Here is a 13,584-nt window from a genome sequence, read left to right on the forward strand (position 1 = left end):
CAAGGGGACTCTTTTGAGGTTTTATCATGCAAAAATTGCCTTGTATCATTTCCTACATACGCCAATCAACTCCAATATGATGCATAAAAGATATCTAAACTACTCAAGTATGAACAAACGGAAATTATTTACGCAAGTGCGGAAAGAGACAAACAAGCATGGGATGCTTCAAAACGAACTTCAACTCTAAGCGATGCATACTACTTGACACACCTTGGAGCTCAATTTGTTCAACAAAGTTCATATATATGCATGCACATGGATTCAACACATAATCAAATTCGACAGGGTGCTCGACTCTTGCCATTATTAGGAAAATTGAGCATAATCTAAGTATCTAGCACTTGAAATCACTAATTACAAGGGAAAATTGCACAAAAAATTTTAAAATTTTCTATGCAAAATCGAAAACGCAAACCATAAATAATCTATCCCCCCCAACTTGAAATATGCAGCGCCCTCGATGCAAAGAGACGGAAAATAAGGGAAGGGAGAACAAAAATGTACCGACGGGGTGGAATGTCAACCACCCGATACCTCGACCAAGTTGGAGGATTTTTCGTCAATGCCACCGTTCGTCATCGGAACCGCTTCCAAGGCCCACTCTTTCGGCCCCGCCATCGGAACCATAGCTAGTCGCACAGAGCCATCGCCGGAGCTTTCTTGGGCTAACAACCGCGACACATAGTCGCACCCATGCTTAGGGCTCCTGAATGCCTCACTCACCCCGGTTTTTAGACCCAAACTACCAAGGCTGGTGCGGTAGCGTGTTACCCTGCAAAAGACTTAAGAACCAACTACCTAATAGGAGACAAACGACATTAGTACCGCCGGCTCGTGATAGCCCGGCCCAGAAATTATTATGAACAAGTATTTAAATCCACCGAATCGTCACGTGATTAAACGGGTACTACTTTTCTCCCCATGTTTCACTTAAGGTGTCGTAAAGCAAGTTAGACAACATCTTAAGCGAAGCACGGGTGGTTATACCGGACCACAAAAAATTTGCCCTTACTAACCGGAGCTGGGTACACGAACCTTGTTTGAATAGCGGCGTGCGAAGCTATAACCCAAGTCAATGATGGGTACCCCCGTAGAGGCCGGGCCTTCCAAACAATTAAGTCCAGAAGTACGCAAAAGCTCCCCGTGAAAACATTTTTATTTTTAGAACCTTTCAAACCAACGGATCATCCGGATAAACCGGATCAACTAACTCCTCCACCGTGTCCTCCACCGCAAAATTTTCCAAAAACGGTTTTAAACGTTGACCATTCACTTTAAAAATATGACCATTGGCGGGATTCACAACTTCAATGGCACCGTGTGGAAAAACTTTGTGCACAACATAGGGCCCCTCCCAACGAGATCGCAATTTTCCGGGAAAAACATGGAGTTTAGAATTGTACAATAACACTTTTTGCCCAACATCAAAATTCTTTCTTTGGATATTCTTATCATGAAATTCTTTGACTTTTGATTTATATATGTTGGTATTATCATAAGCATCCCGCCGGATTTCCTCGAGTTCGTTGAGTTGGAGTTTACGATGAACGCCGGCGTCGGGCAACCGAAAGTTTAAAGATTTTATCGCCCAATATGCCTTATGTTCCAACTCAACCGGGAGGTGACACGCCTTACCGTAGACAAGCCGATAGGGCGAAGCGCCTAGCACGGTCTTGTACGCGGTTCGGTATGCCCACAAGGCATCGGTCAGACGAAGTGACCAATCCTTCCGGTTCGGATTAACGGTTTTTTCCAAAATGTGTTTTACCTCACGATTGGCGAGCTCGGCTTGGCCATTGGTTTGTGGATGATAGGCGGTGGATACCTTGTGGGTAATGCCATACTTCTTCATGAGGACCGTAAAAGGCCGATTGCAGAAGTGTGACCCTTGATCGCTTATAATGGCCCGGGGCGTTCCGAACCTTGACAAAATATGCTCCTTGAGAAAATCAAGCACCACTGCATGATCGTTGGTGCGTGTAGCCACGGCTTCAACCCATTTGGACACGTAGTCCACCGCCAAGAGAATATAAAGGAACCCGTAAGAATTTGGAAATGGGCCCATAAAGTCAATTCCCCAACAATCAAACACTTCCACGACTAGGATATTGGTGAGGGGCATCATGTTCCTCCGAGTCACCGCACCTAGTTTTTGGCATTGCTCACAAGCCCGGCAAAATGCATAAGCATCCTTGTGAAGATTTGGCCAATAGAATCCACATTGGAGAATTTTGGCGGTGGTCTTTTTATGAGAGAAATGGCCACCACATGCCTCGGTATGGCAAAATGAGAGAATCCCCCGTTGATCGTCATCGGGCACACACCGCCGGATAATTTGGTCCGAACAATATTTGAAAAGATAAGGATCATCAAAGAAGAATCTTTTCACCTCACTAAGAAAAAGCCTCCGGTCTTGTGGGGTCCAATGGTCCGGAAGTCGCCCGGTGACAAGATAGTTGACGATGTCAGCGTACCACGGGCAACTTGAAACGGCAAAAAGTTGTTCATCCGGAAATGAGTCGACAATTGGAATCCTCGAGGAAGAATCCTCAAACTCAAGACGGGATAAGTGATCCGCCACCACATTCTCAACTCCCTTCTTATCCTTGATCGTGATGTTGAATTCTTGGAGCAATAAGATCCATCGGATTAATCGAGCTTTCGCATCTTGCTTCGTGAAGAGGTATTTCAAAGCGGCATGATCGGTGTAAACAGTAATGGGAGATCCCACCAAATATGACCGGAATTTGTCTAAGGCAAAGACGACGGCAAGCAACTCTTTCTCGGTGGTGGAATAGTTCATTTGAGCTTCGTTTAGAGTCTTGCTCGCATAATAGATAACATAAGGATTTTTGTCCTTTCTTTGCCCGAGAACCGCCCCAACCGCATAATCACTAGCGTCGCACATGAGTTCAAATGGCAAATTCCAATCCGGTGTTTGTACAATGGGAGGAGAAGTGAGACTTGATTTCAACTTATTGAATGCTTCCTCACACGCCGGAGTCCATTCAAACGGGGTATCCTTTGAGAGAAGATGGCACAATGGCCGAGATATTGCACTAAAATCTTTGATAAAACGCCGATAGAAACCGGCATGCCCGAGGAAAGAGCGGATGTCCTTGACACATTTAGGGGTCGGGAGGGTGGCAATAAGATCAATCTTGGCCTTGTCGACTTCGATACCCTTCGACGATACAATATGACCCAACACGATACCATGAGTCACCATGAAATGGCATTTTTCCCAATTGAGCACCAAATTTTTCGCCTCACACCTTGCCAACACCTTCTCCAAATTTTCCAAGCAAGATTCAAATGAGTCGCCGAACACCGAGAAATCATCCATAAACACCTCAACGATCTTCTCAATCATATCACTGAATATGCCCATCATACACCGTGAGAAGGTTCCGGGCGCATTACACAAGCCGAATGGCATGCGTCGATAAGCAAACGTCCCAAATGGACAAGTGAACGTCGTTTTCTCTTGATCGGGTAAGGCGACTTCTATTTGGTTGTACCCTGAATATCCGTCTAGAAAGCAATAATAAGCATGTCCCGCCACTCGCTCCAAAATTTGATCAATGAAAGGTAGAGGGAAATGGTCCTTCCGAGTGCTAGCGTTAAGCTTCCGATAATCGATACACACACGCCATCCGGTAGTGACTCGAGTAGGGACCAATTCATTGTTGGCGTTGGGTACCACCGTGACACCGGATTTCTTGGGAACTACTTGAATGGGGCTAACCCACTTACTGTCGGCAATAGGATAAATAATTCCCACATCCAAGAGTTTCAAAACCTCCGCCTTCACCACATCTTTCATTATGGGATTCAACCGGCGTTGGGGTTGGCGAGAAGGTTTGACGTTGTCCTCGAGGGCAATGTGGTGGGAACAAATTGAAGCATCGATCCCCTTAATATCCGCGATAGACCAACCAATGGCTTTGGTATGCCGCTTTAGAATTTCAAGGAGTTGGGATTCTTGCGAGCCGACGAGAGAGGAGGAGATCACCACCGGGTAAGTTTCATTTTCACCTAAAAAGGCATATTTCAATGTTTCCGGGAGGACCTTCAACTCGAGTTTTGGTGATTGAATACTCGAGGGAAGGGTCTTGCTCTCGAGAGGAGGCAACTCTTCAAATTTCGGAGACCATACGTCCGTCCCACAAACATCTTCAATGTCAAGCAAAGAACACAAATACTCCACCTCCAATGAGTCAAGAAAATTTTTTTCTTCGGCGGTAAGGCACACCTCCAACGGATCCTTACACAAGAAAGTGTCCATATGCTCTTGGACCAAAGAATCAATAAGATTGACTTCATGAACACACTCGTCATCCCCCATTTGGCTTCCGATATTAAACACATTCACCTCCATCCTCATGTTGCCGAAAGTGAGGTTTAGCAAACCGCTTCGGCAATGGATAACGGCATTGGAAGTGGCCAGGAATGGACGCCCAAGAATGACCGGAGTCGACGTTGACACTTGCGAGGAGGGCACAGGGCATGTATCCAACACGATAAAATCCACAGGATAGATAAAGTTATCTACTTGCACGAGTACATCCTCCACCATCCCGCGTGGAACACGAATGCTTCTATCAGCCAATTGAAGGGTCACCGATGTTGGCCTCATCTCCCCCAATCCAAGTTGTTCATAAATAGAATACGGAAGCAAGTTCACACTAGCCCCCAAATCGAGGAGGGCTTTTTCAATCTTCTTGTCGCCAATGGTGATGGAGATGGTTGGACAACCCGGATCTTTATACTTGGGAACCACGTTGGTTTGAATAATAGAGCTCACTTGTTCCGTCAAGAAAACCTTCTTTTGAACATTCAACTTACGCTTTTGAGTGCATAAGTCTTTGAGAAACTTGGCATACGTGGGAATTTGCTTGACGGCATCCACCAACGGAATATTGATTCTCACTTGCTTGAAAAGCTCATAAATCTCGGCATTGGTATTGGCACGGGCCGGTGCCTTCAATCTTTGGGGAAAAGGAGCTGGAAATTGAGAGGCGGGGCCTTTGGGTTCTTCCTCTTGAGATTTTGCCGGTTGCTCACCAACGGGAGAAGGCTCCGAGGTTGGTGAGTCAATAAAAACATCCGGTGCTTGCGATACAATAGGTGTAACCCGTGGCTTGCTAGGCTTGGGGACAACGGCCGTATCAACTTCCTTGCCACTCCGCAGTGTTATAATGGACTTGGCTTGCTCGGGACTAGGCACCGAAGAGCTCCCCAGAAAATGAGTTCCGTTGGGATTTGCTTGGGGTTGAGTCGGAAGCTTCCCCTTTTCTTGTTGAAGAACCCCCACCGTATTAGTCAACTTTGCCATTTGATTTTTGATTTCCCCAAGCGTTTGAGTGGTTTGCTCGTTGAGGGACGTTTGACTTTGCATAAAAGATGACATAATATCCTCCAAAGATCGCTTTTGAGGTTGGAATTGATTTTGCCCATGAGGAGGTCCCGGAGGTGCAAATCCCGGTGGTTGTTGATGTTGAGAAAACCTCGGCGCTCCTTGAGATTGAGAAGGCCGGAAAGCTTGGTTTTGTTGAGGCGGTGGAACTTGTGGCGGTCCGGGAGGTTGAGAATTGCTCCATCGGAAATTAGGATGCATCTTCCAACCCGGATTGAAAGTCTGAGAATAAGGGTCAAACCGTTGATTAACGGCGTTGACCTCCGATGGGCCGGTTCCTTGGAGAATATCCTTAACGGCAGGGAGCATTTGACAATCCCCCGTAGCATGACCTGCAACTTCACATAAAACACAAATGTCTTCCGCCTTGGCCACAGAGGCCACCCCAGCAACTTTGTTGAGTTGTAAAGTTTCAATTTGGCGGGAAAGCTGGGCGACCTTGTGGGCTAGCTCATTTTGCTCATTCAATTGAAATTTACCGGAATTGCTCGGAGCCGGATTAAACACATTCTTTTCAGAGGGGTCCGAGCAATCCCAGTTTTGAGTTTTTTCAGCTAATTCCTCAAAATAGTCCCACGCCGCTTCAGGGGTTTTTGCCATAACTCCACCAGCACACATGCTATCCATAAGGTGTCGAGTACTTTGGAAACATCCCTTTAACAAGTACTCGACCTTTTGAAAAGTCGGGAGGCCATGATGTGGGATGGAGTTTAGCAAATCCTTGTACCTTTCCCAATATTGGTAAAATGATTCCCCCTCTTTTTGTTTAAACGTTTGGATTTGATGCATGAGTTCCTTTGTGAGATGAGGGGGAAAAAATTTCATGTAGAAAGCCTTTGATAAATCCGCCCAGTTTGCCAAGGATTGGGGCCTCATGTTATTCAACCAAATCTTGGCTTTGTCTTTTACTGAAAATGGGAAGAGTTTTAGCTTTGCGGACTCAAGTTGAGCGGGCGTGGACACTATTGTGGATACCAATTCCTCGAATGCCCGCATATGAGTGTACGGGCATTCTTTGTCTTTGCCATAAAAAGATGGCATCATGTTAATGTGATGCATTTTAACGGTGAAGTTATTCGCCTCGGTTGCGGCCGGAAGGACTATAGTGGGCCGCGGAGTAGAACGGGCCGGATTCATATAGTCACTCATGGTCCTTTCGGGCACAACCGGTGGCATTTCGCCTTCACCGTTTCCGGCCATTCTTTCTCGAGGAGGGGTTCTTACAGAAAATGGAATTCTTTGGGGTGGTGGTGTCCTAGCTCGAACCCGACGAGGAGTTTTGGGTCGAGGAGGAGAAAAAGATCTATGAAGCCTTTTAGAAGTTGGGCTCCGAAAGGCTCCACGATGACCACCACGCATATACTTGAAAACCCTTTCTCGAGAAACAATGGACAACAAGATTAAAGTAAACAGACAAGAGGGGCTATGCCGCCACCTCCGAACAATAGCTTCGAGGGGCTATGCCGCCGCCTCAATAAGAAGAGCAATAAAAGAAAAGGTGATTTGTACTTACTCTAGCTTCGTTACACCTCACGTTTGAGAGGCTCAAGTTAGAGGTATCCACTAGATTAATTACAAATCACACAAAGTAAAAATTAACGAGATACTTACAATGGGTTGGCGAACCTCCAAAGATAAGCTATAAAAGAAAGCGCTCCCCGGCAACGGCGCCAAAAATGCTTGCGACCTTAATGTGTGTGGCAATAAGAATACCCCAAGCGTAGGGTTAGGTCGGTTGAAAGCATAATAAAACCCGGAAGTCCGGGGTCGAATCCACAGGGAGCGCATCCATAACTCGGTTCGGAGATTAGCTTGCGTAGAGATTTTAGCGTTAAGACCGCCAACCAAACTTCGGCGTTGAGACGGCCAACTGAGAGATTTAGGTAAAGTGGCTACTTAACCTATCTACGGCTTTTTAACTGGAGATTAATCTAAAGGCTAGGCTTAGGGATAGTCAACACCCATAACACAAAGGTAAGCTTGATTCCTCTCTTTTAAGTAAGGATGTTAAGCAAGTCTAGGGTTCTTTTGAGACATTTAGACAAACACAAAGAGGGACATAGCTTCAAGTATCAAATGTGGCAAGTAGCCTAACCCTTGCCTACATTTGATCAAGAAGATTAACACCTCTACGTTTCGATACATAAAATCAACCCTAACACATGCTTAAGCTAGAAAATGAAGTTTTACAAGAGAAGAACGAGCAACACCCATGGTTACGGGATGCTAACCATCCCACAACCTAGCCTTACTACACTACTCACACATATCGAAAGAAGACATGAAATGAGCAAGGGTAAAGGAAATGAGAAAATTAAACATTGAGATTACTTGAAATAAAGACAAGATCCTTGAAGAGGAGAGCAATTCTTACAACTTTAATGAAGCACACCTACCTCAAAACCCCACAATCAATGCTCTTTAAGGAGGGATTGAGAGTTAAAGAAGAGAGGAGGTAGAGAGAGAAAGCTCTAGGGCTGAAAAAATGAACGATCCCCCCTCAAAATGAGGTTAAAAACTATTTATAGCCCCAAACATTCGGGATACAAAAGTCCAAACTACCCCTGAAATGTCCAAAAGTCGGGCACAAAATCTGCAGAAACTTCCAGGTGCTACGGGTAGTACCATTTTTGGGCTACGGGTAGTAGTCTCGTTTTGCAATTTGACACAGCTTCTGATCACTGGCTACGGGTAGTACCATTTTTGGGCTACGGGTAGTAGCTGGACAGATTTCTTTCTCCTTTGGTTCTTTAGCCTTTCCATGCCCTTTGGGCTTCCGTTGTCCCGCACACCCTCCAAAGCTACTGTTCATCATTTTTGGGACTCGGCGATGGAGCGCCAAGTGGCCTCGGGTGTACGGATAACCTTGGAATTGATCCATGGCATCAAAACACGCCTTATTTCCACCTTAAACCTGCAAGGGCCAAAAACAACAACTCCGCGCAATATCATCTTAATAAAGTAAGTTAAGCACGTGTGTGTGACAAAAAATGAGAGAGATAAGCCCTATTATTTACATTATAGAGGGCTTATCAACTCCCCGCCATGGGGCAATGAAAAAAAAAATGTAAACCCAATGTTACCTTAATTTTATTTATTTATACTTGTTTCTTCTTTTACTTTCTATGACTTAATAGTAAGTGGACAACCAAGTTTGGGGTCGGGCTTGGGCACCGCAAACATCGGGGCCGGCACTATTTCTACCTAGTGACAGTGATGGCGACGGATCTTCATGGAAGTGGATGATGGCTTTGTTAGAAGGTGGCGGTGGTTGTCTTTGGCTGCGCCGTTGGAGGTTGTCTCATGTCGGCTTATTTGCTTTTGGTTCAACTCGTCTGTTACAGATCTGGTCTACTGCTCATGGCAGAGGATGGCGGGTTACGGCTACTGGGCGTAGGGGGGGACAGCGACTACAGAAGTTTCTATTTTGATTTAGGATTTTTTTTTCCTATTCTCTCCCCTGTTTCTTTTTCTTTTTTACATCAAAAAAGAACTTCATAGATAGATAAAAGTCATTACAAGAGTCATAGATAATAAATACAGCCCCAAAGACAAAAAGATACATAAACTTAAATCTAGATAGAGGAATACAACAAGCATATATATAAGATAGGCAACTCCCAAAGTAACCGTCATTTATACAAGGTGGGAGTGGGTTGTTACAAAAGATGACGGCTTTAAAGCACTTTAATGACATTTCACAACTGTCATCTTTTACTTTCAATTACATTTGTAAAGCTTCATCTTTATAGATATTAATGACAATTTCAAACCGTCATTTTAAGATTCAGACTTTTAATGACAGCTCCATAGATGATAGTTTCAAAACTGTCATCTTTTATAATTATTGTAGTAGTGATAAGATAGGCAACTCCCAAAGTAAAAAGATACACTTGAGAAAGCATATCTGTTGTCAAAAGATGGACGAGACTCGCAGAGGCTAGGATTGCTTGCAAAAATGGCAAATGGATAAACCTTTCCATCCTCTATTAATTAAGAGGTCACCCTTGGGTAAGCATTCGTGGCTCAATTGCCATAAGAAAAATTGGATTTTATGGGGGATTGGTAAGGACCAAATGAAGTTCCATGTAAAGTTTGGCCAAGAGAAGTGAATACATGAGCTGGGGGCAGAGGATGAGGAATGGAGCTAGTTTGAGGGATCGATAAAAGAAGAGAGTATGCTGAGTTTACATTGGAGTCTCCATCTTTAGAGTGACACCAGATGTACCTGTCATCAAAACCAAACTAAGCGAGTGGAATGGATACGATACGAGCAGAGATATCAAGAGGAAAGAGAGAAAAAATGAGATGCTGATTCCATTCTTTTTTCCCTAAGATGAAAAGTTTATCAACAGTAGCATTCCTAAGAGGAAGAAAAGAATTGAGAGGTGTGTCATCAAAAGACAGAAGTTCGGTTTAACAGGAAGAGGAGATGGGAGCCAAAAGTCATTCCAAATAGAAATTTATCCCCAGCACCATCCTGCCATCTAATACTCATGACAAGTACATCTCTACCTAGAAGAATGCTCTTCCAAGCCCAAGAACTTGAAGATGTTGATTTGACTTCTAGGAAAGGTATGGAGTGATAGAATTTTGAGAGGAAAAAAGACGAGAAAAGACAATTGGGATTTTCCAGAATTCTCCATCCCTGCTTGGCTAGAAGGGCTTGGTTAAAAAGTTTTAAGTCATTAATACCCAAACCCCCCTTAAATTTTGTATAATAGAGAGAATCCCAATTCTTCAAATGGAATGATATCTTGTTAGCGTCATCAGACCAAAGGAAATTAGAAAAAATAGAGGAGATTTTCCTAGTGACGTAGGATGGGAATTTGAGACAAGACATGTGATAGACAAGCAAGGAAGTAAGAATGTGTTTTATAAGGGAGAACCTCTACTTGCGACCTTAATGTGTGTTGTAATAAAAATACCTCAAGCGTAGGGTTAGGTCGATTGAAAGCATAATACCCGGAAGTCCGGGATCGAATCCACAGGGAGTGCATCCATAACTTGTTTAGAAGTTTGCTTGCACAGAGATTTTAGCTTTAGGACCGCTAACCAAGTTTGGCGTTGAGACGGCCAACTGAGAGATTTAGAAAATGGTTCCTTAACCTAACTACGACTTTTTAACTGAAGATTAAACTAAAGACTAGGCTTGGGGATAGTCAACACCCGTAACGCAAAGGTAAGCTTGATTCTTCTCTTTTTAACAAGGATGTTAAGCCTGTCTAGGGTTCTTTTGAGACATTTAAACAAACACATGGAGGGACATAGCTTCAAGCATCAAATGTGGCAAGTAGCCTAGCCCTTGCCTACATTTGATCCAGAAGATTAATACCTCTAAGTTTTGATACATAAAATTAATCCTAACACATGTTTAAGCTAGAAAATGAAGATTTACGAGAGAAGAACAAGAAATACCCATGGTTATGAGATATTAACCATCCCACAACCTTACCTTACTACATTACTCACACATATCGAAAGATGATATGAAATGAGCAAGGGTAAAAATAAGAGAAATACTAAATATTGATTAAACTTGAAATAAACATAAGATCCTTGAAGATGAGAGAATTCTTTGCAACTTTAATGAAGACCAAAAGTTTCGAAAGTAAATAGATCGTACCTAAAATCTTTGCTCAAATTATGAATGAGGAGAAAGGTGAGAGCTCCGTTAATGGAGGTAAAAAGAGAAAGTGCAAGAGTAAAAAATAACCTAACAAAATGAGGCTTAAAGGTATTTATAGCCCCTCAAAATCGTGTTACAAAAGTCCTAAATGCCCCTGAAAAGTTATAAAGTCGGGCACAAAAAACGTAAATTCTTTCCAAGCTGTACTGGTACTAGACTTGGGTAACAGGTCGTGTCGGGTCATGTTCGTGTCGTGTTAGTCGGGTTCGTGTCACAAACCACCCAACCCGAACCTGACCCATTTAGAATTCGTGTTTTTCAAGTCGTGTCATTTTCGTGTTTCATGTCAGAAATGCTCAACACTAACCCGTTAACTTCGTGTCCGGTTCATGTCGTGTTATCTTGTCTGTTGCCTAACTCTATATAGAATTACAGATATACCATATTATATATAATATATATATGTTCGTGTTAATGGGTGACACATATTAGTAACCGTGTTGGTCATGTCAATTTTGTTTCTCGCGTGTTCAACCCGAACCCGACCCATTTAAAATTCGTGTTCTCAAGTTGTGTCATTTTTTGTGTTTCGTGTCAGAAATGTTTAACTCTAACCCGCTAACTTTATGTCTGATTCGTGTCGTGTTATTGTATTTCGTGTCCATTGCCCAGCTCTAACCGGTAAAATTCCAGTACCGGTACAGGTCTTGTTTCTCAACAGTTTTGGACCGGGTCTATCCGAGGTGTACAAGTATAGTAATTCTCAATACTGGTACACCTCTGGCAGATTGCTTCCGAATTGTTTTCTTCCTTTCAACAGCCCCTTTGACGTCCCCAGTACTCCTTGACACTTCTTTACATGCTCTTTGGGATTCGATGCGGGATGCCACATGGCCTTGGATACTTCCAGGAGTCATCCTTGGCGTTCAAAATATCTTATTTCCACCTTTTTACCTGAAACTCACAAAAACACAACCTCCGTGCAATATCATCTAAATAAAGCAAGTATGTAAGAGTGACAAAATTGGGATCGATAAGCCCATTTATTTACACTATCGAGGTCTTATCAGCCTCCCAGCTTTATTAAGGAGTAATGAAACCCAGCCTTGACATCTGTCATCAATGTTAGAAATGATATCCTGAAAAATCTCTCTCCTCTTAGTGACTAAATCCAAGTTTATCCCAAGATACTTCCCAAAGTAAGGAGAAATGGAAATGTTAAAGGCAGAGGATGTGAAGGGATAAAGGGATGGAGGAGAGTTTGGGCTGATGAATATGCATGATTTTCACTGGATGAAAAAAGCAAGAAGAGCCAGAAACCATGTTTGGCAATTAAACTCTTCCTTTGGGCATGTCTTGAAGGATGAATCTGATATTAGGATTGAGTTTCATCAGCACATCAAATCTTTCTATTCTTCAGCTTCTCTCTCTTCCCTATATTCACTTCAGTCCTTTGTTCATTTCTCCACTCTCTCAAATGATCAGCTGGCTGTATTAAATCTTCCATTCTAAGCTTGGGAGGTTAAAAAAGCTCTTTCCCAAATGGCTCCCTTAAAAGCTCCTGGTCCTGATGGAATCCCACCGACTTTTTATCAAAAATGTTGGCCGCAGCTTTCTGTTCAAATCACTTCAGCTGTCCTTTCTTTACTCAACTCTGGGAGATTACTTAGAGAAGTTAACAAAACCTTTATTGCTCTCATTCCAAAGAATGGCAACCCAGTTCTTGTTGACCACTTTAGACCTATTAGCTTGTGTAATGTCATCTATAAACTCATTTCTAAGGTCTTAGCTCCAGAATCAAAATGGTCATTAGCTCTTTGGTTTCTCCATTCCAAAATGGTTTTTTTTCTGGTCGTGTTATTTCTAATAACACTTCTATTGCCCCGGAACTCACTCACTTTGTTAGAAATAAAAAGAAGGGCTCTGATTGCTATGCTTCTATCAAATTGGATATGAGTAAGGCTTTTTGACCGCATTTGATGGGATTTTTTGGAGCAAGTTCAGCATCTCTATGGTTTCCCACAAAAATGGGTCCATTTAATCATACAATGTGTCTCCACTGTCTCATATTATGTCCATGTTAATGGGTCTTACACTCTATTTTTTCATCATTCACAAGGCCTATGTCAAGGGGACCCTTTATCCCTCTATCTCTTTGTCCTATGTGTTGATATCTTATCTTCTATGATTGTGTGAGATTTTGAATGTTTTTCTTGGTGTTTAGGCCTTTATTGTGGTTGTTGTATTTCCTCTTTTGGGATGGTTGCCCATTCGTTTTACTCTCTTCATCAACAAGAAGTATCCTATCTTTTCAAAAGAAAGAAAAAAGAAAAAAAGAAAAGGAAAAGAAAAGAAAAACCACAAACGAATAATGTGAAAACAATTCCAAACAGATAGTACCCTCCAAAATGCACCTTTCATTGGATGTCAAAAGCGGGCCCCCAAATAAGTACATCACGGATGAAGGAGTTGGAATCTTGGGGGTACTGGAAATGAGAATTTTTTTGCTTTGATGGACCCCTGGACTGGATTT

The 13,584-nt window shown here is 42.9% G+C and overlaps 1 protein-coding gene and 1 non-coding gene across 2 annotated transcripts; one reads left to right on the forward strand and one right to left on the reverse strand.

Moving 5' to 3' along the window:
- Positions 1-745: 745 nt before the first annotated feature.
- On the reverse strand, positions 746-6,040 carry LOC131299736 (uncharacterized). Its single transcript, XM_058325317.1, has 5 exons — positions 5,141-6,040; positions 3,653-5,083; positions 1,181-3,187; positions 1,020-1,106; positions 746-775 (listed from the first exon to the last, which is right to left on the reverse strand). Exons 1-5 carry the CDS (start codon positions 6,038-6,040, stop codon positions 746-748), a joined length of 4,455 nt encoding a protein of 1,484 aa, XP_058181300.1.
- A 70-nt stretch (positions 6,041-6,110) lies between these two features.
- LOC131302219 (small nucleolar RNA R71) lies at positions 6,111-6,217 on the forward strand. The gene has a single exon (XR_009191681.1). It is a non-coding gene; the product is annotated as a small nucleolar RNA R71 (small nucleolar RNA).
- Positions 6,218-13,584: the final 7,367 nt, after the last annotated feature.

This window comes from Rhododendron vialii, chromosome 9a (genome assembly GCF_030253575.1).
Source record: "Rhododendron vialii isolate Sample 1 chromosome 9a, ASM3025357v1".
Taxonomy (NCBI): domain Eukaryota; kingdom Viridiplantae; phylum Streptophyta; class Magnoliopsida; order Ericales; family Ericaceae; genus Rhododendron; species Rhododendron vialii.